At 35.4% G+C, this 21,456-nt stretch overlaps 1 protein-coding gene across 1 annotated transcript; it reads right to left on the reverse strand.

Annotated features, from left to right (window-relative positions):
• Positions 1-7,040: 7,040 nt before the first annotated feature.
• On the reverse strand, positions 7,041-14,973 carry LOC116866388 (C-type lectin domain family 2 member D3-like). Its single transcript, XM_032855382.1, has 5 exons — positions 14,883-14,973; positions 14,522-14,605; positions 11,331-11,438; positions 10,625-10,776; positions 7,041-7,151 (listed from the first exon to the last, which is right to left on the reverse strand). Exons 1-5 carry the CDS (start codon positions 14,971-14,973, stop codon positions 7,041-7,043), a joined length of 546 nt encoding a protein of 181 aa, XP_032711273.1.
• Positions 14,974-21,456: the final 6,483 nt, after the last annotated feature.

Consider the following 21,456-nt stretch of genomic DNA (forward strand, 5'->3'; position numbering starts at 1 on the left):
TTCGGCTCAGGCTTTAACCCACTGAGCTACCCAGGCACCCCGAAAGTTTGTACCTTTTGATGACCTTCTTGCAATTTGCCCTTGCTCCATCTCATCTCTTGTGGGGTTTTTTGTTTTGGTTTGGTTTGGTTTGTTCCTTTGTTTCACTGAAGCCAACCTAATCAGTATGAGGTGATATCTTACTGTATTTGAGTTTAATTTCTCCAGTGATTAGTGATGTTGAGTATCTTTTCATATCCCTGTTGAGGATTTGGATATATTTCCTTTAGAAATGTTTGTCCAAATTTTCTGTCCATTTTTTAAATCAGGTTATTTTCTATGTGTTTGTTGAGATGTTGGAAATCTCCATATATTCTGGATACAAATCCTTACCAGATATATAACCTGCCACCTTCTTCATTCTGCAAGTTTTTTTCATTCTGTTGATGGTATCTTTTGATGCAAGAATTTTTCAGTTTCAGTGTAATCCAATTAATTTGTTTTAACTCTTCTTGTCTATGTTTTGGTGTCATGTACAAGAAATCATTACCAAATCCAATGTCATGAAAATTTTCTACTGTTTTTTCCTAAGATTTTTATAATGGCATGTCTTACATTTAGTGCTCTGATCTATTTTAAGTTCATTTTGTATATGGTAGAAGGTAAGAGTCAAATATCTTTTTTTCTCTTTACTTTTTTTTTTTTTTGCATGTGAATAACCCATTTTTTTAGCACCACTCAATGATGAAACTGTCCTTTTCTCTATCAAATGGTCTTGGCACTCTTGTTAAAAATCACTTGATCATATACGCAAAGGTTTATTTCTGGGCCCTCTATTCTATTCCATTGGCCTGTATGTCTGTCTTTATGCCAGCACCATCCTACGGACAGAACCAAACTTAAAATCATTGGACCTATGATGGGTCAACTTATGATTTTTCACTTTACGGTGGTGAAAAAATGATATGCATTCAGTAGAAACCATTCTTTGAGTTTTGAATTTTACCTTTTCCCAGGCTAACAATATAAGTTGCTGCACTCTCATAATGCTGGGCAGTGGCATAGAGGCTCACCTCCCAGGAAGTCATGTGATCACAAAGGTAAACAACCAATGCACTTACAACTATTCAGTACCCATACAACCACTCTATTCTTACTTTTCACTTTCAATTCAATATTTAATAAATTACATAACATACTTTATTATAATAGAGGCTTTGTCTTAGATAATTTTGCCTAACTACAGGCTACTATAAGTGTTCTAAGCATGTGTGAGGTAGGCTACTGTAAGTTAATTTCAGTCAGTTCGATGGATTAAATATATTTTCAGCTTGCAATATTTTCAACTTCCCATGAGTTTATTGGGCATAACCATCATAAATTCAGGAACGACTGTATTTTCAGAATTGCAACATGGATAGAGGTTTTCAAATAAGGAAGTGTAAGGCCTTCAACTGTGTTCTCCTTTTTGAAGATTGTTTTGACTACAGGTATTCCGTTGAGATTCTGTTTGTTATCTTGGAGAAAGTTCTATGTTTAATTGAGAAAAATGTGTATTCTCTTGTGGTCAGAATATTCTCTATATATCTGTGAGGTATAATTGGCCTAAAGTCTTGTTCAGGATCTCTACTTTTTTACTGACCTTCTGTCTGATTTCTCTGTAAGTCAGATCTAGTGATGATGAACTCCCTTAGCTTTTGTTTGTAAGGAAAGTATGTCCTTCTCTTATTTCTGAAGAATACATTAGTGAGATAGATAGTTCTTGTTTGCCATTTTCTCTATCATCATGCTGAATATATCTTCTGACTCCTTCCAACCTGTAAATGTTTTGCTGAAAAATCCACCAATAGCCTAATAGGAGGTCTTTTTGTGTTACAAAGGAACATACAACGAAAACAAAAGCCATCTACATGTTCAAGGCAATGCCTATCAAAATTCCAACAGCATTATTCATAGAAATAAAGAAGGCAATTCTAAAATTTACATGAAACCACAAAACCTTAAAATATACAAAGCAATCAAGAATGAGAACAAAATTAAAGGCATCCCAATTCCTGATTTTAAACTATACTACAAAGCTATAGTAATCAAAACAGCATAGTACTGGCATAGTAATAGACAAATGGAACAGAACCCAGAGCCCAGAAATAAACCTATGTACATATGGACAAATAATATTGACAAAGCAGCCAAGAAGAGTCATTGGAAAAATGAAAGTCTCTTCAATAAATTGTGTGGGCAAAATTGGATAACCATGTGCAGCATAGTGAAATTGGACCCTATCTTAACCTAGTCACAAAAATTAGCTCAAAATGTATTAAAGACATAATCATAAAACCTAAAGCCATTAAATCTCTGCTTTGGCAACGTTATGGATTTTTAGAAGTATCATTTAGAAATGACACCAAAACCACAAGAAACTAAGGCATTAAAAAATGCTGAAATTATAATTCCTATTACCTGTGAATATGAACTTATTTGGAAATAAGGTCTTCACAGATGTAATCAAGTTAAAATGAGGTCCTCAGGGAGAGGCCTGAGAGTCTCCTTATAAAGAGATGGATATTTTAACAGGGACGCAGAAGAAGAATGCCAAGTGATAACAGAAGCAAAGATTGGAGTGATACAGAGAAAAAAGAAGAAAAAAAGAATTGCCCACAACCGACAGAAACTGGGAAGAGACAAGGAAGGAGGAGGGCACATATTGCAATGAGCACTGGGCGTTATACGGAAATGATGAATCATGGAACACTACATCAAAGACTAAGGGAGCACTGTATGGTGACTAACATAATAAGTAAATAAATAAATATCAAACAAGTAAAATAGTCTCAAATGGAACTTGGTCCTAACAACTTCACTTTAAATTGCTAGCCTCCACAACTATGAAAAAAAAAATGTATGTATATTGTTCAAAGACACCCAGGTTATGGTGCTTGTCATGGCTGCAGAAGGAATAAATATACCGCCCACATAACCAGCACCCAGATTATTACACCCATTATTATCAGCACCTGAGAATTGTCCCTTGGACGGTGTTTCCTTCCAAGAATAACTCTGCACCATAGCAAATAGTATTCATTCTCTATTATTGTTCCTTTTAGGAATAAATCCACACAGCAGGAATTTCTGTCCTAATTTCTAATCACAGAGATTAGATTTACCTGGTGTTGAACCTCATAAATAGGGGAATTTTATAGGATAAACTACTTGGTGTCTGGTTTCTTTGCTCAAAATTGTGTTTAGGATATCAGTCTACAAAGACACAGACAGATAGTTTAAATTAAAGAAATACCAGAAAGAGATGCTGGCCTCACACGTAATAGGAAATTGTACATTTAAAATGATACAAGATAACCCCTATTATACTGGTGAAGATTTTATTGGCAACATCAAACAGATTGATGACACATGGTGATAAAGAAGTGAGTAAGCAGGAACCCTTGAATACTGCTGTGTGGAGATGATAGGTATACAACCTCTACTGAAATATTACATGCCTATTAAAAATTTAATGTACACATCATTTGATACAGAGATTTCACTGCTAGAGATTTACCATATATATAAATATATTTAAATATACTTCTATATATATTGCCATATACATATATGGCAAATGATACTGTGTTAAGTACTATTCATTCTAGCATTTTTCTACCACTGTAAAACTCTGGGACACACCTAAATATCCACTGGAAATAAAACTTGTAGATAAATTTTAGATAAATAATATTTGTAGATAAATCTGCTTAGTGAAACATTTGCAGCTACTTACAAACACTGATGTAGCTCCTATGTACTAAAATGGAACAAACTGCACAATATATTTTTAAACAAAAATGTAAAAAAGTAATACTATTGTAGTTATGTAACATTTTGTTTAGCAGATAGCATGCATATGGCTGTACATTCCTAGAATATTTTCAGAATACTATCTATTGCATGTTTGCCTATAAAAAGGGAACTAGGTGAATAAGGAACAAGATAGGTTAAGAGAATTTGTTCATCATTATGTATCTCTTGTATTTTGAACAATGTGAATGTATGAATTACCTACTTGTATCAGGATCATTTAATTATTTTTAAATGTAAAACCTTACACTCAATCAAAATGAATTTGTCTCACATTCTCTGATGGATTGGTTCTTTGAAATTTCTAAACAGTGAACTTATATTTTGGATGTATACTTTTCCTATTAATAAATCTTAGTGTTTTAACCTTGCCAAGGAATGTTTGAAAGATCATTACCCTTAATAAATCATGCAGAGTAAACCAATTTGAGTGAATACCCTAAGTTTTTTCCCTAATAGCTGTTAAAGAAAGAAAATATTAAAATTTTGATGACAGTAATTCTTTTAATAACAAGGGCCAGTGAAAAGCTTTTCACAAATGTAACGAAAGTATTTTTGACAATCAGCAGTAGAAATAGTTGATGGCTTGAGGTGTCCACATCTTACATCCAATAAATTCTGCTGGAAATTCCTGCATCAGAGAATATATTTATTTTAGAAATCATTTGTCAGGCAAAATTTATCACAAATTTACAACATAGGTGCAGTGATTTCAGTAGACATACAAATCCTGTGACAGACATATAGCTGTAAGATTATGAAGTGTAATTGTATCTAAAACTAATGGAAATGTGAGTGGACATTTGGAGATAGGGAAGTAGAAAGACTAGTAGAGATTGGGATGTATACATAGCTTAGACAGGTACACTTGAAAAATTCTTCTTCTAAAACTCCTGAAACTCCTGGAAATTGACCAAATATAATAAATTCATTATGTGACATACTGTAACTACATATAAAAATATTCCAGTTTACGATGATTCAGATTAATGTACACAGAGTATGCATTTAAAATGCTAGCCTCACTTTAATCATACAGGGTGCTTATATGCAGTTAAAACAGAGTGCACTTTTCCCGACTCAGCTTACTGTTTTCCACACCAAACAAAATGTTCAAATGTTGTGAAATGGGCTATGAGAATAAGGTACCTGGATTTTAAATTTAGGGGCTAGGCTACAGCATATAGGAAAAAAAATGTTACTTAGTATTAATTTCCCTTCAAGTGTCCATGAATGTAACTGATAAGAAGTAACAATTTCAAGTAGTAAAATTTATCAGTGAGAACTCACCAACATTTTAAATTCTATTACTTCAGTAGTACTTCCTTTACAAGGATTCCATTACCCTACCCGTCCCTTCATGGTTTTACTTTTGTATCTCGAAGCACTTTTCTCAATGATATTTTCTGGTTATCTTCATCTCACCTTTATCTTATCATTATCTTAAACACTCGGGTGTCCAGGGCCTTAGATTTCCTGAGAATCACTACCAGTCTCTTACTTATTTCACTGTGCACTGCTGTGTACAACATCTGCATTCCCTGCACTGACCTCTCATGTGAGCTTCATGATCATGTATCACAACGCCCCGTGTGACACGTGTATACAGAGCTAAATGTTGAATAGAGTTATTCAAATTGTATCTAACACTGAATTCCAATTATGCTCTAGTAACATTAATAGCAGCATCAGTCTTACAACTTCTGGACAAAAAACCCTGGAGCCATCCCTGATTTGTCTCTCTTTCACACATCTTTGAAAGAAGTGTAGAATCTGGCCACTTTACACCAGCATCAACACTACCAATCATCATCAAGTCAGGACATCTCCCCTTGATAACTGCAACAGACTCTTCAGCAGGCTCCTGCATCCTCATTTAGACTCCCTGCTCCCTCCCCCAAAAGAACACACACCAAGTAATCTCAAGAGAGTCCAGAGGCACTCTAAAACAAGAAGCCTGTTGTTGTCCCTCCTCTGCTCAAAACCCTCTAATAGCTTCTCATGCTTTCATGAAAAAATCCAAGTTCTTACACTTTTCTGATGTCCTACACACTCCCAATGTCATTAAGCCTCTAACCTACATCTCCCCCACCCCCTTGTTCACCTTGTTCTAGCATTGTAGGCCCTCTTGCTATTTTCTCAAACATGTTAAATACACTCCTACCTCAGGGTCTTTACACCAGCTCTGTCTACTATTAGGGAGCAGTCCCACAGGTAATCCAAATGGCTGGTTCATTCAACATACTGTACAAATATTTCTCCAGGAGATTGTCTCTGACCATCCCATTTAAAACAGTGAAATCTCTTTCTCTTACCTTCATACACAAAAGACAACTGTCATATAGCAAAAAAATAAGAGACTTCACAACACTCCATAGCATTTATCTTCTTCTAATGTGCCATATCATTTACTTAGCCTATTTGTTTGGTCCTCATTCAACCCCACCAGGACTATCATGCCTGCATTAGAATGTAATATCCATAAGGGGAGGATACTGTGGCCTGTTTTATTCATCACTGTAGTTTCAATGCCTAGAGCAGTGCCTGGCATATTACAGGCCATCAACAAACATGTTAAATAACCCAATGTCTCTCATACTGTGTCCCATGTTACTTAGATTTAGTTAGATCATTTACTTCCTTTTCTAAACTTCCTTTTCCTGGACATCAACCAACAAATGTATGTGATTTACCAATGAGACAGAAATTATGTGGACTTCTGTGAAGTAATAACATGAAAGACACTAAGTGACCACATTAGAGATGCAAGATTACCAAGCCACTTAACGGAAAAAGCTCTTTTCTTTTTAGTTCTTGAATGACACCAACTAAATAGGTACAAGTTGCACTGACAGAGAGAGCTGGGTCTAGATACGACTTTTCTCTCCTCATTATACTTTTTTCATTTCCTTCACCCAAACTAGTGAACATGCTAGTACCACAGAACATACAAGAGAAAGATACAAAAGCAAAATGTCTCTTTACCATGTTTGGAAGGACCCTCCATTGAGGAACATAGGAATAAATAATGCTCTTTGAGTCTATTGGAGGCCTGAGATTTGCATTTGGTTGCCTAGCTGAGAAGTGAGATCACATGGAATTCAAGATATTCCCTAAGTCCCCAAGGATCCTTTCCTCTTCTTGACCTATAATCTACCGGGCAGTTCCTGAGCAGGAGAGGGAATGAAAAACAGTGACATGAAAACTTACACCATCTGAGATAGAGATGTGCCATCCAACCACTTCCAGGGATGCTTAGCTCCTACTTTATACAATCCAATCCAGTAATTGTACCTTATTTTTGATTGAATGAAGTTCTGTGGGAAAGGAGAATTAGGTATTATTCATAACATCACTGAAAATACCTCACCCACAGAGGACTCGTAAAATACCGGACACATTTATCTTCCAATGCCACTCTGATAAGTGGAGAAGGCAGACTAATTTCTCTATGTTCAGTGAAGAAATGGATATGGAAAGGATTTAATGAACAAATCACTCAACTCTTTATGACTGAATGAAAGATACCCAGAAAGGGACATGATGGATTTTTAAAAAAACTTCACATACGATAAAGTAGATAGGTAAATAGGATTGTACTAAACCTAGAACTTCTCTCTACCTTAAAGAATATGAAAATACAAGCTTCAAATCTGGATACATGTGCAGTATCTTAGAGAACAAACACATATTTCTATCAAGCAATATCAAAATAAAATTATCCAGTAAGAAAAAAATGGACAAAACATAGAAACACATTTCAAATAAATGTAGCATATAGCCAATAAATAGAAAAAAGCCAAGCTCACTATAGATCAGGAGATATTTCACAACTATTCAATTGGCAGAAAGTAAAAATAACAACACCAAGTTTGTGGTATAGTAAAGATCAAAGCTATCTTTAAAACTGATGTTAAAATCATACTGAAAAAAAAATCATATTGAAAAATGATCTGGAATTCTCATATGAAATTGAATTTGTACAGATCCTACTGACCAATGATTCCACTCATAGGATGATTTATCTTTAAAAAAAAAAGAGAGAAGATACATGGGAGACATGTCTCAGAATGTTTCATGAAGGACTATTCATAACAACAAGAGCTGGAAACAACCCAAATTCTCATCATCTAGAGAATGGATGAAGCTTATCCACACTGTGGCATATTTTATTCACTTCAAATGTTCCCTTATGGAATAAATGAAACAAGATGGGATCAGGAAGGAGACAAACCAAAAGAGACTTAATCTCACAAAACAAACTGACTGTTGCTGATGGGGGTGGTGGGGAGGTTAGGGAGGTCGTTGGGTTATGGACATTGGGGAAGGTATGTATTATGGTGAGTGCTGTGAAGTGTGTAAACCTGGCGATTCACAGATCTGTACCCCTGGGGCTAATAATACATTACATGTTAATAAAAAGTAAAAATTATTTTAAAAAGGTAAATGTAAAGCAAAAAATAAATGTTCTTTCCTAAAAGCAATGTATTTATTACCTCTCCGTCTTTCTCTCTCTCTCTCTCTCTCTCTCTCTCAAATCCTCTCCCTCTGTCTCTCTCCCACTCTTCTTTCTCTTCTCTCTCTCTCTCTCTCACACACACACACAGACTTCAATATTCTTTTCACTATAATAAAATTACATAAGAAAAAATCTCAATAGTGTATCTTTTAGAGTAGGGAAGATGGATGAGTATTACATAAAATATAATATACTTTGTCATTTCCAGGTCTCTGAAGAAACACTAAAATTAAATGTTCATCGATTCTTTCACTTTTTGTTAGATTTATAGGTATAACTACTTGTATAAAAGCCAATCTCATTTTTCTGCTTCAATGGATTTAAGGCACTGCTTTCATTATACTTCTAGACTTTGGAAAATAGCAAAAGACTAAAATCCTAAACCATTACTGTCAGAGCAATGCTGCTCTGCAGCAAAGTCTGTCTCTGGTTTCTATAGTGCATCAGTATTCCAGGGTAGGTCCTGACAACAAGTCTATCAGATTATAGACTATGCAACAGAGCTTTGCTATAACCCACGACAGAAGTCACAAGGAATTTCAAAGGCTCTAGATTAGTTAACGGAGATACAGGGATAAAAATATAAGAAGTTTCACTGAAACTTTGAAGCCTAGAAACTTCAATGGTAGGACTAAAACTGAAGAACACTGAATTGGAAATTACAGATTACAGGGAGAGTACAGATTACAAATAAATTTCTGAGAAAAGAAAACAAATCATTTCAAAACAGACTGACAACCACTGAGGTTGAAATGAATCAAGGTATTAATAAGATGTAGGTGGATTTTTAAAATTTGACTCCTTAATGTGATTTCTAGTTCATCTGTTTCTTATAGGTAAAAGTGATTTATTCATATTTTTATTTCAATAAGAATTTTATAAACAAGAAAACATAGGGCTTTTTGTTTTATTTATTTAATCATTATACTATTATTATTATTGTTGTTGTTGTTGTTGTTGTTGTTATTTTAGGTAAACTCTACACCCAACATGGAGCTTGAACTCACAACTCTTGAGATCGAGAGTCACATGCCCCACTGACTGAGCCAGCCAGGCACCCCTGAGTGATGTTGCCGTTTTTCAAACATAGGGCTTTTCACTCATCCTTCACAAGATACTATTAGAAATAACATTGCTAAGACTAAACAGTGTAACTGGAATTTGGTGCCTAAATGGAACTATTAGAAGAAAATCTACAGAATCCATTCAATTGACTTTATAGTCCTAAACTTGATAAGGAATGGCAAATTTGATCTAGATTGTCTCTTCTAGAAAAGATACGTTTCCTCTGCCATTCTGGATTAAAAGTAAAATAAGTCAAGCAGAGAGAGCCAATTATCATATGGTTTCAATTACTTGTGGAGTATAAGGAATAACATGGAGGACATTGGGAGATGGAGAGGGGAACTGAGTTGGGGGAAATCGGAGGGAGAGACAAACCATGAGAGACTGTGGACTCTGAGAAACAAACTGAGGGCTTTTTTGGGGGTGGGGGGTGCGTAGGTGAGCCTGGTGGTGGGTATTATGGAGGACACATATTGCATGGAGTACTGGGGGTGGTGCATAAACAATGAATTCTGGAACACTGAAAAGAAATAAAATGGAAAAAAAAGTAAAATAAAGGTTCATTTTTAAAGAATCTTTCCAGTATATTCAGTCTCTATTTTTCATCCTTTTTCCCATGGCCATACATGAAACTGAGAGATTCACCTTCCCTTACAAGTGTGACTCCTTCCAAATACTGAACAAGAAGAACAACAGAACTCAGATAATGAGAATTATCACTTTACATTGCTCACACCATTGAAGGTAGTTTTTCTTTTGCCCTGTAGTAGCCCTGAGAAACTAAAAACTAACTCTCTAATGTTTACTAAAATGTGAAGATGCAACACATACAATAAAAAGACTAACAGTAAAATGGCTCTCCTGTTCATTTTTCAAACAACGGATCTTTGGGTGCATAGGTGGCTTGGTTGGGTAAGTACCTGACCCTTGATCTCATCTCAGGTCTTGATCTCAGGGTCATGAGTTAAAGCCTCATGTGGGCTCCAGGCTGGGCTGGACCCTACTTAAAAAATAAGTAAATAAAACAGGGGTTCTTCTAGGTCCATGTTACACCTTCATCTCCTCTTTAGAGAATCTACACTGATTAACAAGTGCTTCAAAACAAAGTGGCCAAATAATATGGGAGGAAAGTCGAAACAATGATCCTAACTCAAGACATAGGACTTCTCATAAAGCATTTAATCAAGTTTAATAAAGCAGACATACCTGCTCTGCTTTATTATCAATCTTCATGAGACTAGAACTCAGGACTTCACATGACTTCTGACTCTCCTCCCAAGTTTTCTCTTCTTCTGAAAAATAGTAACAGCTTTTTCCACAGCAGTGCCAATTTCCTTGAAATGACTCATAGTCTTCATCTTGAAAACAAAAGCCACCATGATCTTCAACCTCAAGACCTCTTAGAGACCTGCACTTTACACATATTTCTGGCTTACTTCAGGCTGAACAACCAAAAAATAGGTGGTTTTCCCATTTCCCAAAAGTCTAATGCTGGTAATAGCTCCTTGGCCAAACTGTGGGTCCTGGGACTGTCTCTGACAGACCTCAGATCATCGTTAGAATTGCACTGAGAAATTTTGACTTCACAAGGACAAATAAACTGCAGCCATGTGGAGCAGATACCCTTAATTCCAAGAGATCTGTACTGGCGAAAAGTCATCCAAAACGTGAATTACTCAAATAAATCAAATCACATGACTTTGTGAAAGTCAAGAGTTCTATTAGCTATAATAAAGAAAATGGATTTGATTTCAAAAAAAAAAAAAGGAAGAAGAAGAAAAAAGAAAAAAGAAAAAGGTGAGCAAAATTAAAGGACCTGACAAAACACAACATAAAGTTTTAAAATTCTGTATTGAAATGGGACAGAGTGGATAATGCCATTAAAAAAATTGTATAAGTATTCAGTACATACCTATAATAGGAGGTAAAATTGAGTCATCTTCAACCTCTCCTAAGGAAGCATTTTTTTCTTTCGTGTCATTCTTATTCTGCATTGTGTGTGCAGGACATTTCTGAAAAACTTCAATCCATATTATAAAATTACAGTCGTGAATGCCTTTCATACATCACATTATTATACTTGCTGCTTGCTCTAATTCTAAATGGCATAGTGAATGTTGTTGACTAAATGAAAGTACAATCAGAGAAAATGGTAGTTTAAAATAGTTTGAAGTATCAAAAATGAAACAGATTTTTTAAAATAAAAATTTAACTTGCTATCCATTTTTAAGTATATAAAACTTATAAAACACAAAATATAAAACGTACAAACATATAAATTGGAAAATATAAACTTGAAATAAAACATTAACCAGTTTCAATGTCATCTACTCTTCAAATAAAGATTTCAACATTGGTGATATTTTTTATTCAGTATTTATTTATCAACTGACTCTCTACTAGGATAAGCTTGTAATTGATTCATTGAATTTACCTAGACCAAGAACTTAGATAGTTACTTCCAGTATGCAAAAGGAAAGTTAAACAACTCTGAGAGAAATAACAATATCTTCCCAAAACTCACAAATAAAAAAATATATAAAAGCATAAAATATACTTCTGTGTAAGTGTGTGAGTATTAAAGGAAAAATTCTTTAAAGTTTGTTACACAACTGAGAATCTTAATTTCCAATTCTGCTACTACCAGTCATCAGTGAGAATGAGTGACTCATCATGTTAAGCTTTATTTTTTTAAAGATTTTATTTATTTATTTGACAGAGAAAGAGAGAGAGAGAGAGAGAGACAACGAGAAGGGGAACACAAGCAGGGGGAGTAGAAGGGGGAGAAGCAGGCTTCCCTCAGAGCAGGGAGCCCAACATGGGGCTCAGATCCAGGATGCTGGGATCATGACCTGAGTCTAAGACAGACACATTAACAACTGAGACACCCAAGTGCCCCTCATGTTCAGTTTTAGGAGCTAATACCAGAGTTGTATCAGCTTACAGTCCCTTTACAATGTATGAGATCATGTAGATCCACATACTTTCAAAACTTGGTAAAGTTTTTGCATTGCCATAATTAAAAAAATAATTTTCTGTATTCATTGTCTCTGCTTCCTAATGTTTGAAGTATAAGCCATTGCAATCAGGCTTTGATCAAACCCACCATTCAACTGAATCTACTCTAGCAAATGTCTTTAGTGACCTCTCTCTTGCCAAATTTAGTAAGCATACTGTTGACCGTTATTTTACTTGATCATCTGATACCATTTGGAACTCATGACTATCTTTACCCTCCTTCCATATGATGTCATAATGTTTTGGATTCCCTCCTACTTTAACCAAAGCATCACTGTTTTTTTCACTTCCACCTATTCTAAATGTTAATTTTCCTAAGAATCATCCTCCTTGCCCTTTTTTTCTAGAAAATCTATTCTCTCTAGTTTGATAAGGTAAAGAATGGTCTAGCTTCTGCTTTCCTCTATTATGTTTACCAATACTTGTTACATTAATTGATGAAAGCCCAGTTTATATCTCTAACCTAGGTATCACTCTTGATCGCCAGACTATAATCCTAGCATATGCATGCTGATGGTCTGCCACGACTATCAAATGCTCACTCTGAAAGACTCAAACCAATCTAATTCTTTCTGGTCATCTCCACTGATACGCCACAACTACTCACTCCTCACCATTATTCACACAAACACACACACACACACCATAGCCTAATGTTTTCTGTATCATTTAGTGGAATATATTTGCCAAAGTATATAGCCTGACCTCAAATGGTATCACTAATTCATTTCTCTCCCTCACACAATCAATAAAAGACATACCCTAACAATTCTACATAGTAAATATTTCTCATAAACGGTCCCAATGTCTCATCACTTCTTTTTAGACACTAATTCAGTCATGCTAACTAACCCTAATTCCTGAAATATCCTCCTGTCTTGTCCCCCCACCCACTTTCCAGTCTATTCAAATTGACCTTTCCCAAATCTCTCTATGTTCATGGGACATGAATCCTGTTTTCCCTCTGTAATATCTTCCCAAAGTTCCTTTTTGTTTTTAGAACAAATCTAAAATCGCTTAACATGATATTAAAGTTATCATAAATTATATACCTAGCCATTCTGTTTCTAGCTACTTCTTTTATTTGCTCAGAAACTTAAATCTCCTCACACATCAGTGTGTACTTTTGTTCATGTTATTCTCTGCCTAGATGAGTCTTCTCTTCCCTGACCTTCCTGATTAAGTCCTACCTAACCTTCTTATCATATCAATTATTATCTCCTGGAGGAAAACTTTCTTGATCTCAGGGACTATCCATCCCTCTGATATCTTCATGCCATTACCCCATCACTGATAATATTTATTTTAAAAACTGCTTCACTTAAAAAGTCTTCCCCTTTAAACTAAGCTCATTGTGAACTGACTTTTAAAATTCCTATGTCCTTAGTATACATAGTTCCTGAGCCAAAATTGTGTTGAAAGAATGAACCAAAGATTTAATAAACATCAGAGAAAAGATATTAAAAAGAGGTGTTGTATAGATATTGTACAAATTGACATGCAATAGGGGCTCCTGGGTGGTTCAGTAGGTTAAACTTCTCCATTCAGTTCAGGTCATGATTCCAGGATCCTGGGATCAAGCCCTGTAATGGGGGCTCCAAGCTCAGCCAGAAGCCTGCTTCTCCCTCTCCCTCTGCTTTCTGCTCAATCTTTTAAAAAAAGGAACTGATATGAAATATATAAGTGATATAGAAAATAGATCAACCTTTATTCCTCTGTGATTTTAGCAGTATTACAGTATGATAAGGAATGTAATATCCAAGTAAAGATTTTTTCCAATTCTTTGATTATATAGAAAACCTCCTTCCACACAAAATATAAGGAGGAATATATATGTAAGCTACACTATACATTTCAGCCAAATTCTGTGCTATTACAACTATTATGTACCCTCTTTTGTGTAGCATAAAAACTGACAGCCAAATAATAAAATCATCATCATCAATATTATCATCAACACCATTATTAATATCTGTATAGGACTTTATGATTTACACGGGCTCTGCAGAAATCTAGTAGTTATAACATATCATTTATCTCTCTGGCTCATTGCTCTCATAAGAACTGTATATGTCCAATACTCACATATAGATCTTAAGCCTGTGATTGCCAGCAGGAGGATAACACACATAACTCCCAGGGATAATGCAACAATATAACATGGAAATCCTGTACAAATCAGAAGACAAAATATATAGTAAGCATTGAGCATAACAAAACCTCCAGAATTAGAAGGAAATGGAAATTCATTTTGGAACTAAAATGAATGGCCCTATTCAATGCGATAACAAAACTCATTGAATATGACATTTAAATATCCCCATTGATATATAAAGAGCCAGACATAAAATATCAAATAAGTATAGACATGATTATTATGATTGCACTTTTTCTTATTTGACATCATAATGTTTTCAGAAAACAAAATAAACCGAAAAACCTTTACCTCTCATTTTATCACCTGGACCTCTTTTACCCTTCTGTTTCCTTGAATTGGGTACTTTAATGTCTGCATATGTCACTCTCTCCTCGCTCATTTTTGAGGGCGCAGTCAAAGAACACAACTCAAATCCTATGCAATGTTTCATGAGGCATGAAAATAACATGATCTATCATGAAGTAACAGGGACAGCTAAAAGAATGATAAGCATGATCATCTGAAATAAGCAAGTCAAAGTAAATATTATCTGGGAACATTAGAAAGAAAATTATTTTTATCATTGCTTTTTGTAATGACTTACAACAGTGATCCTACACAATTAAATAAAGGCCCATTATATTTATGGACATGTTATGCTAAGCTTTCACTGTTTTTTATAAATATTGAATTAATTGCCAAAATTTAAAAATGTACATTATATTCCACACTCACCTAAAAGTCTAGATTTATAACATCTTTGGAAAAATTATGTTTATCACTTAGTGCCTGTTTTATGCCCCAATGGGTACTATATTGACACCAAAAAGAGTAACTCCCTCTTTAGTAAGGGCACCCATGCCCCAATTTGACAGACTCTGTACCTGCCACCTTACTTATGTCAGACCCCACTCATTCATTCACATGAACCTCATACTCACTGGGTCATGACTCCATTTCCAAGTGTGAGGAAAATGTGGAAATCATGGGATTCAAGGAAAGGGAGTTTAGGAAGTGATATTAAATGAGGGAGGCGTAACATGTCATTCTAACAACTATGCTGCACCAGGTGTGCTTTCATTTCTGTTTGGAAATGAAGAAAACTGAGTCTCTGAGACATGTAGAATATACAAATATATATTTAGTTCAAGCATGTATATTACATAGAGAGAGCTTGTGTATGCTTATCCAAATAAATGATCCTTCACCCAACTTAACTTGTATAAACAATACCTTTCAAAAAGTACTTAATAAACTCTCTCCCTTAAAATATAAATAAATACATAGTGATTAAAGAGGAGAAAACATTTTCCCAAAAGAATATTTTTGGTAAAGGTAGAAAGAAGCAGTTAACTCTTTTTCCTAAATAGATTTGATTCCTGGGTTTTCAAAATACCTTAATATTTTACTATTTAATTACTTTATAATATCAGGAAACTTTATTTGAACAATTATCTATACTGATATAATGTATAAACACATTGCCATTTGTTTTTCAATGAATATTCTCTCTACCAAAGTGCCAAATCATAAAGTAAATCTTGTCTCATTGTCATGTTTTCTTAGCTAAGTGGTTTCTGTTTAATAGTATTTTAATTGAATATCTGTATTAAAAAATAACAAGAAAATAAATTTATGAATATAAGACTGGATATGTTATAATAGAAAAATAGTAATATTCTCAAAACAAAAAACTTTTTTTTTATTACACCTAACTGAAAGGTGAGAGAATTTAAGCTTTGGATAATGCATTGCTAACTAATTAGGTTGCACCCATAGAGATAAGAGGGGAAAAAATACAGATTTATATTGTCTAAAAAGAATTAAATATTCCTTGAAATATCTAAGGGTTAAAAAATCATATTCTGCGTAGGAAATATTCTGACCCATTCTCATTCTGATCCATTCATGTCTTCATTTGCAGAATAAAGTTAACATTAGTTATGAATTAATGCAGATCCCAAAGTCAATTATTTTATGCAACATTCCAAACCGCCCCCCAACTTCACACATAGCTTTCCTGTAGCAGATTCTACTTTATCCCTCTTTGCTCCACAATGGGACAGCACAGGCATGGGGCACACAAGTTCTCTGGCTGCAATACCTGCTTCCAGGCCTTGGGATCTCACCAGCCAGACAAATAGCTTGGTCAGGAACAGAGCTGCGATGTCCTGCCTCTGCGGGCCTTTCACCTCTGCTTTGATCTAGGAGGTACCTGCTGATATGATTCACTGACTCTCAGAGAGACCATGTCAGAAGAAAGATAGCCAATGATCATGTGACATTAGATATCCCCCCACACAGTTTCCACTGGTGTCAGCATTAACTCCTGCACTCAACTCTGTGTCAGACAAGAGTCACAGAAGAGTCAAATGTTAAATCTTGTACACATTTTTGGAATCACTTTAAACCGGGGATTTAGCAGGTAACATGAAGATTGAAAAAAAAAAAAAAAGACCTTCTCAAAATCTCATAAGATTAAGAAATCTTAACAATAAAATTTTAAAATTATAAGAAAAAAAAGAAATGTCCATATTCAACCTGATATGATTCCTACATTTTCTTTTCATGGAATGAAAGTGACTTCCCAGTTGTTACATATATATGGTAAAAATAAAGAATGCCAAAATGTGTACACATTTTACCCTCTATTTTTTAACAAACATCCAGGGGATAGTCAGATTGCTTAATATATTAAGTAAATCTAAATACCTAAAAATTGAGATGTTTGAGAATTTGAAAAACATCATATTTCTAATTCTGGTGTTCTCATCAAATTGCTAGAAGAAACAACCTCTTTAGTAAAAATTAAGACAGAAACATTGAGACACAAAATTTTGAATAGTTTTCACAGTAGCCCTTTTAGAGCATCAACATCAAATTCATTTGTTCTATTACTTCTATCAGAGCATGTTTAAAAATATATTATGAGTTTAACTCATTGAGCAGCTCTAAGCCCTATGTAATCCTAGAGCTCAGTGTTAGGCAGGAACAAAAGCAGTTTTGTTTTTCATATCAACCATATTAACCTGTGTACCTCAAGGTTCTCAATGCTCTGCTGCTTTAAAATTCTTCTTAGAAATATGTAGTTATAAGAACTGGAATCCACTTCTATGCCAGTTACACCAAGTGAAGTATTTTCATTTGAAAACACTCTCCCACGGTTTGAGCTTCCTTTTCCATCACTTCCAAACACAAATGTCTTATCCTCTTCTAAATAATGATAGTAGCACTTGTGAGAGTCTCTAGCTCTTTTTCTTGTCAGTTTGCCTTTTTCGCATACAGTTTCTTTGCCAAGATCTAACTAATAGTTTTCAGGAAGTAGGTTTCTGACATGAAGAAAGAAAGCAGTCTGCAAATTCTCCATGCAACAGGGCTTTCTCTTAAAGGCAAACATGGTCTGTAGGCATGCCTGTGAACTGAGATCTTCCCGGTCCCCGTGTAATTACTCTGCATGGCAGCTGCACATCTCTGTCTATGCCTTGTGTCAAATCAAAAAATATGTCATTTAGCAGAAATATATTTGATTACACTTTTATGCTACTAAATGCTATATACCTTAAACCACCAAACTGACTGTGAATGTGTGTTTTGGAGGGTGAACAGTATGACTTCTAAACTCTCAGTGCAGTGCTGACTTCTGGGGTGTGGGGCATGAAGACCTGACTGTAGTTTACCCTTGTCTGCTTCTGAAGCAGCAGCTGAGTGAAGTGACTGACTTTGGAAGTCCAGCCTCTTCAGCAGCATCCAGAACACCTCCCATGCAAATGAGTCTGCTGGAGACTGAGCCTTAGGATCAGAGCCCATTAGGTGGTATTGAATAAATACGTGTTAAGAACCAAATGGAAAATTGACTCTAAAAGTTTGCATGCATTCACAGGAATGCATTGCCTCTTACCTTTCTGAAATTTAAATAGATTATGTTTATCATTGTGTAATATTAACTGGTCAACCAATGCATATATATCTCTAAAAACTTGGGGCAAACCACCAATGAAAAACACTTAACTGGCATTTTTAGTTGTTAGAGCTTTTTAAATAAGATGGCAAGTTTATCATAACTAAAATAGATATAACAGGTTTTAGTAAACCTATCAAACTGTATACCTTTAAATATTTTATCAACAGTATTTTTAACAAGCAAATATATAAAGTATTATTGTCAGACTCTGGACATATAACTCTTTTTAAGAGTGACTTTGAATTTACTAACTACTATGAGGAATGAGGTTATTATTATTTAGTTAACTATAAAGACACTATACACAAAGATCTTTCTGTCTTTAAAACACCCATGCACTTTTGTAACCAATGTCAATGTATTTTTAGTGCTTCTTAAACTATTTCCTATACCTCTTTTCTACTTCAACTTTTCTTTATCATGTAAGATTTCACTAAGATATCCCTTGTATTCACTATTTTGACATTTAGCAAGCTTAGCCCATGACAAAGAAAAGTAAAAATTATAACAACATTGAATGAAAAGAATTAAGGTAGTAGAAACTGCAATTTAACCTGAAGATGAAATAATAAGTAAATAAACTGAGGAGAGAGACAGATGTGTTCATGATAGCATAGGTAAATAAAACAGAGCAGAATGACAGCAGAATCTGATTAACCAGTGTAAACATTTCTTTTAAAGATTTTATTTATTTATTTGACAGACAAAGATCACAGGTAGGCAGAGAGGGAAGCAGAGAGAGAGAGAGGAGGGAGCAGGCTCCCCGTAGAGCAGAAAGCCTGGTGCAGGGCTTGATCCCAGGACCCTGGGATCATGACCTGAGCCAAAGGAAGGCAGAGCCTTTAACCCACTGAGACACCCAGGCACCCCTAGCCTGAAATTTATAATAAAGCAGTTAGAGCACATAGAATTTTGAAAGAATATTCCAAAAACAAAGGTTTAATTTTTTATATTATGCTTTTCTTATATATTATTTTCATTTATTCATTTTTATAATAAAGTTGATAGAAGTTAAGTGAGTGTGAATAAATTAAAAGTAATCACAATCAAAATTCTTGGTTACCTTAAGACAAGGAATAGAGACAAGTGATTTACTTTGAAAACAAATAGAAGATCATATGAACAGAAATGAAAACAATGAAGGGAAACAGTTTGCTTTATTTTTGATCCTTAGAATATTTCTATGTGTAATTTTTGATTAATAACGTAGATTGGTAGATTAAATTTCAACTTATTTGGGAGGATTTCTCTTACACTTTTGCCTTTAGTAGCTAAAGACTTGGGCCCTGATTTGCCTTCTCCAATCACTGTATCTATTGGCATTTTCCTTACCTTAGTTTCAAGAAGAATCTTTAGTTCAGTAAAGTTGTCAGCAGAAACAGACCTATTATTCTTTTTTAAAAAAAAAGGGTTGTTTTTTCTCGTACTTCCGATTTTTGTTGTTTCTCCATCTTACACTCTATCTTGAACGATTATGAACAATAGTTATGTTTTTACATGAAATGTCAAAGCAGACTTGCCTGTTTTTTAGTCACCTATCTTTAATGTCATTTTGGAAGCGGCAGCAATGCAAAACAGACCTTTCTAAAAATTTGAATTATCTAAAAAGTGAAAGATACTGAGTTGGTTATCACTTGCAATTTTAATCAGAAGTAAGATGGTTGGGAGATGCAAATATGGTGGCATAATAGGAAGACCCTAGGCTCATTTCATCCCTCAAAAACAACTGGATAACGATCCAATCATTCTGCATACCCAAGAAATTGACCTGACTGACAGAGAAAACTCTACAACTAGAGGGAGAGAGGGACCCACATTGAGGAAGATAAGAAATGCAGAAACATGGTGTGGGGAAGAAATGGAAGAAATGGAGCTGTGGAGGCGAGAGTGCTAGTCATGAAGAAATGTGAAAGGGAGAAACTCAGAGGGGAAAGTACATGGAAAACATTTAGCCAAAACATGAGAATAATTCCCCAGTGCCATTGACAGGGAAAATGAGAGGGGAGGGGCTGATTTTCATGAGTTTTTGCAAAAAGCAGGACCAGAGAACTGGAGTATGGCAGACAGTGTCTTGTCAGTGAGAGAGCACTGAGGGCACTGCCCTACTCCTGGAAAGAAGGCAGGAAAGCAACCTTGGGGCAGATGGCTTGATCTGAGGATCTCCTAAGGTGTACAGGAAGAGACTATTCACTCTTCTTGGAGCACATCTGAGAGGAGTCACCTCCCCTGGGGCAATAGAGCTGAAGGGCATCATTTTCCTATCTTATCCCTTACCATTGGCAGAGTCATCTACAGAGGATGGCAAACCCAGACAATGGCTGCCTTGCCAGCTTTCTCCAAGACCCACCATGCTGCATTGTGGTGCAACTGCCCTTCTCAGTCAAACTTCCCTCAGTCCCAGCATTTTGACACTTTCCCCAAGAAGACCAGCATGGTCCCTGCCCACACCAGATGTCTAAAGCCAAAAGTTTTAAAAGTCTAGAGGGCATCTCACTGCTCCTGGAGAGAAGAAGAAAAACAATCTGGAAGTAGACAACATGAAAACTATGATCTGAAAAATGCCTGAAATCCACAGGGGAAGATTATTTGTCTTGCTTAGAATACCTCCCTGAGAACAACAAACATGGAGACCCTTCTCTGGGGACAAAGGAGTCAGCGACCTTTTCCTATCCCTCTCCTCAGCATAGGCACAGAACCACCTGCAATAAATAGCACAGCATTGGCACTGGTTGCCTAACCTCTTTACACTAAATCACACACCTCTACACTTTGGCAATACTGCCCTTCTCAGCCATGTTTGCCTCAATCCCATGCACTGGACCTCTTCTGCAGAAGACCAACAGAAACACCTGCTCACACCATGTCTCCAAACAAGAGAGTTCCGCACAGCTTCAGCTCTAGTGTAAGTAACATTAGGTCTCA

This window comes from Lontra canadensis, unplaced genomic scaffold (assembly GCF_010015895.1).
Source record: "Lontra canadensis isolate GAN:19392208 unplaced genomic scaffold, GSC_riverotter_1.0 scaffold9, whole genome shotgun sequence".
Lineage (NCBI taxonomy): Eukaryota > Metazoa > Chordata > Mammalia > Carnivora > Mustelidae > Lontra > Lontra canadensis.

Bases quoted from the DNA above. Each gene is read 5' to 3' on its own strand.
- LOC116866388 (XM_032855382.1), bottom strand. From the start codon at position 14,973: ATGAGCGAGGAGAGAGTGACATATGCAGACATTAAAGTACCCAATTCA. The intron at 11,439-14,521 runs GTGAGTATTGGA...TATGGATTGAAG, and splicing joins CACAGGCTTAAGATCTATAT to TTTTTCAGAAATGTCCTGCA. The intron at 10,777-11,330 runs GTATGTACTGAA...TTTGTTTTCAAG, and splicing joins AATTTTACCTCCTATTATAG to ATGAAGACTATGAGTCATTT.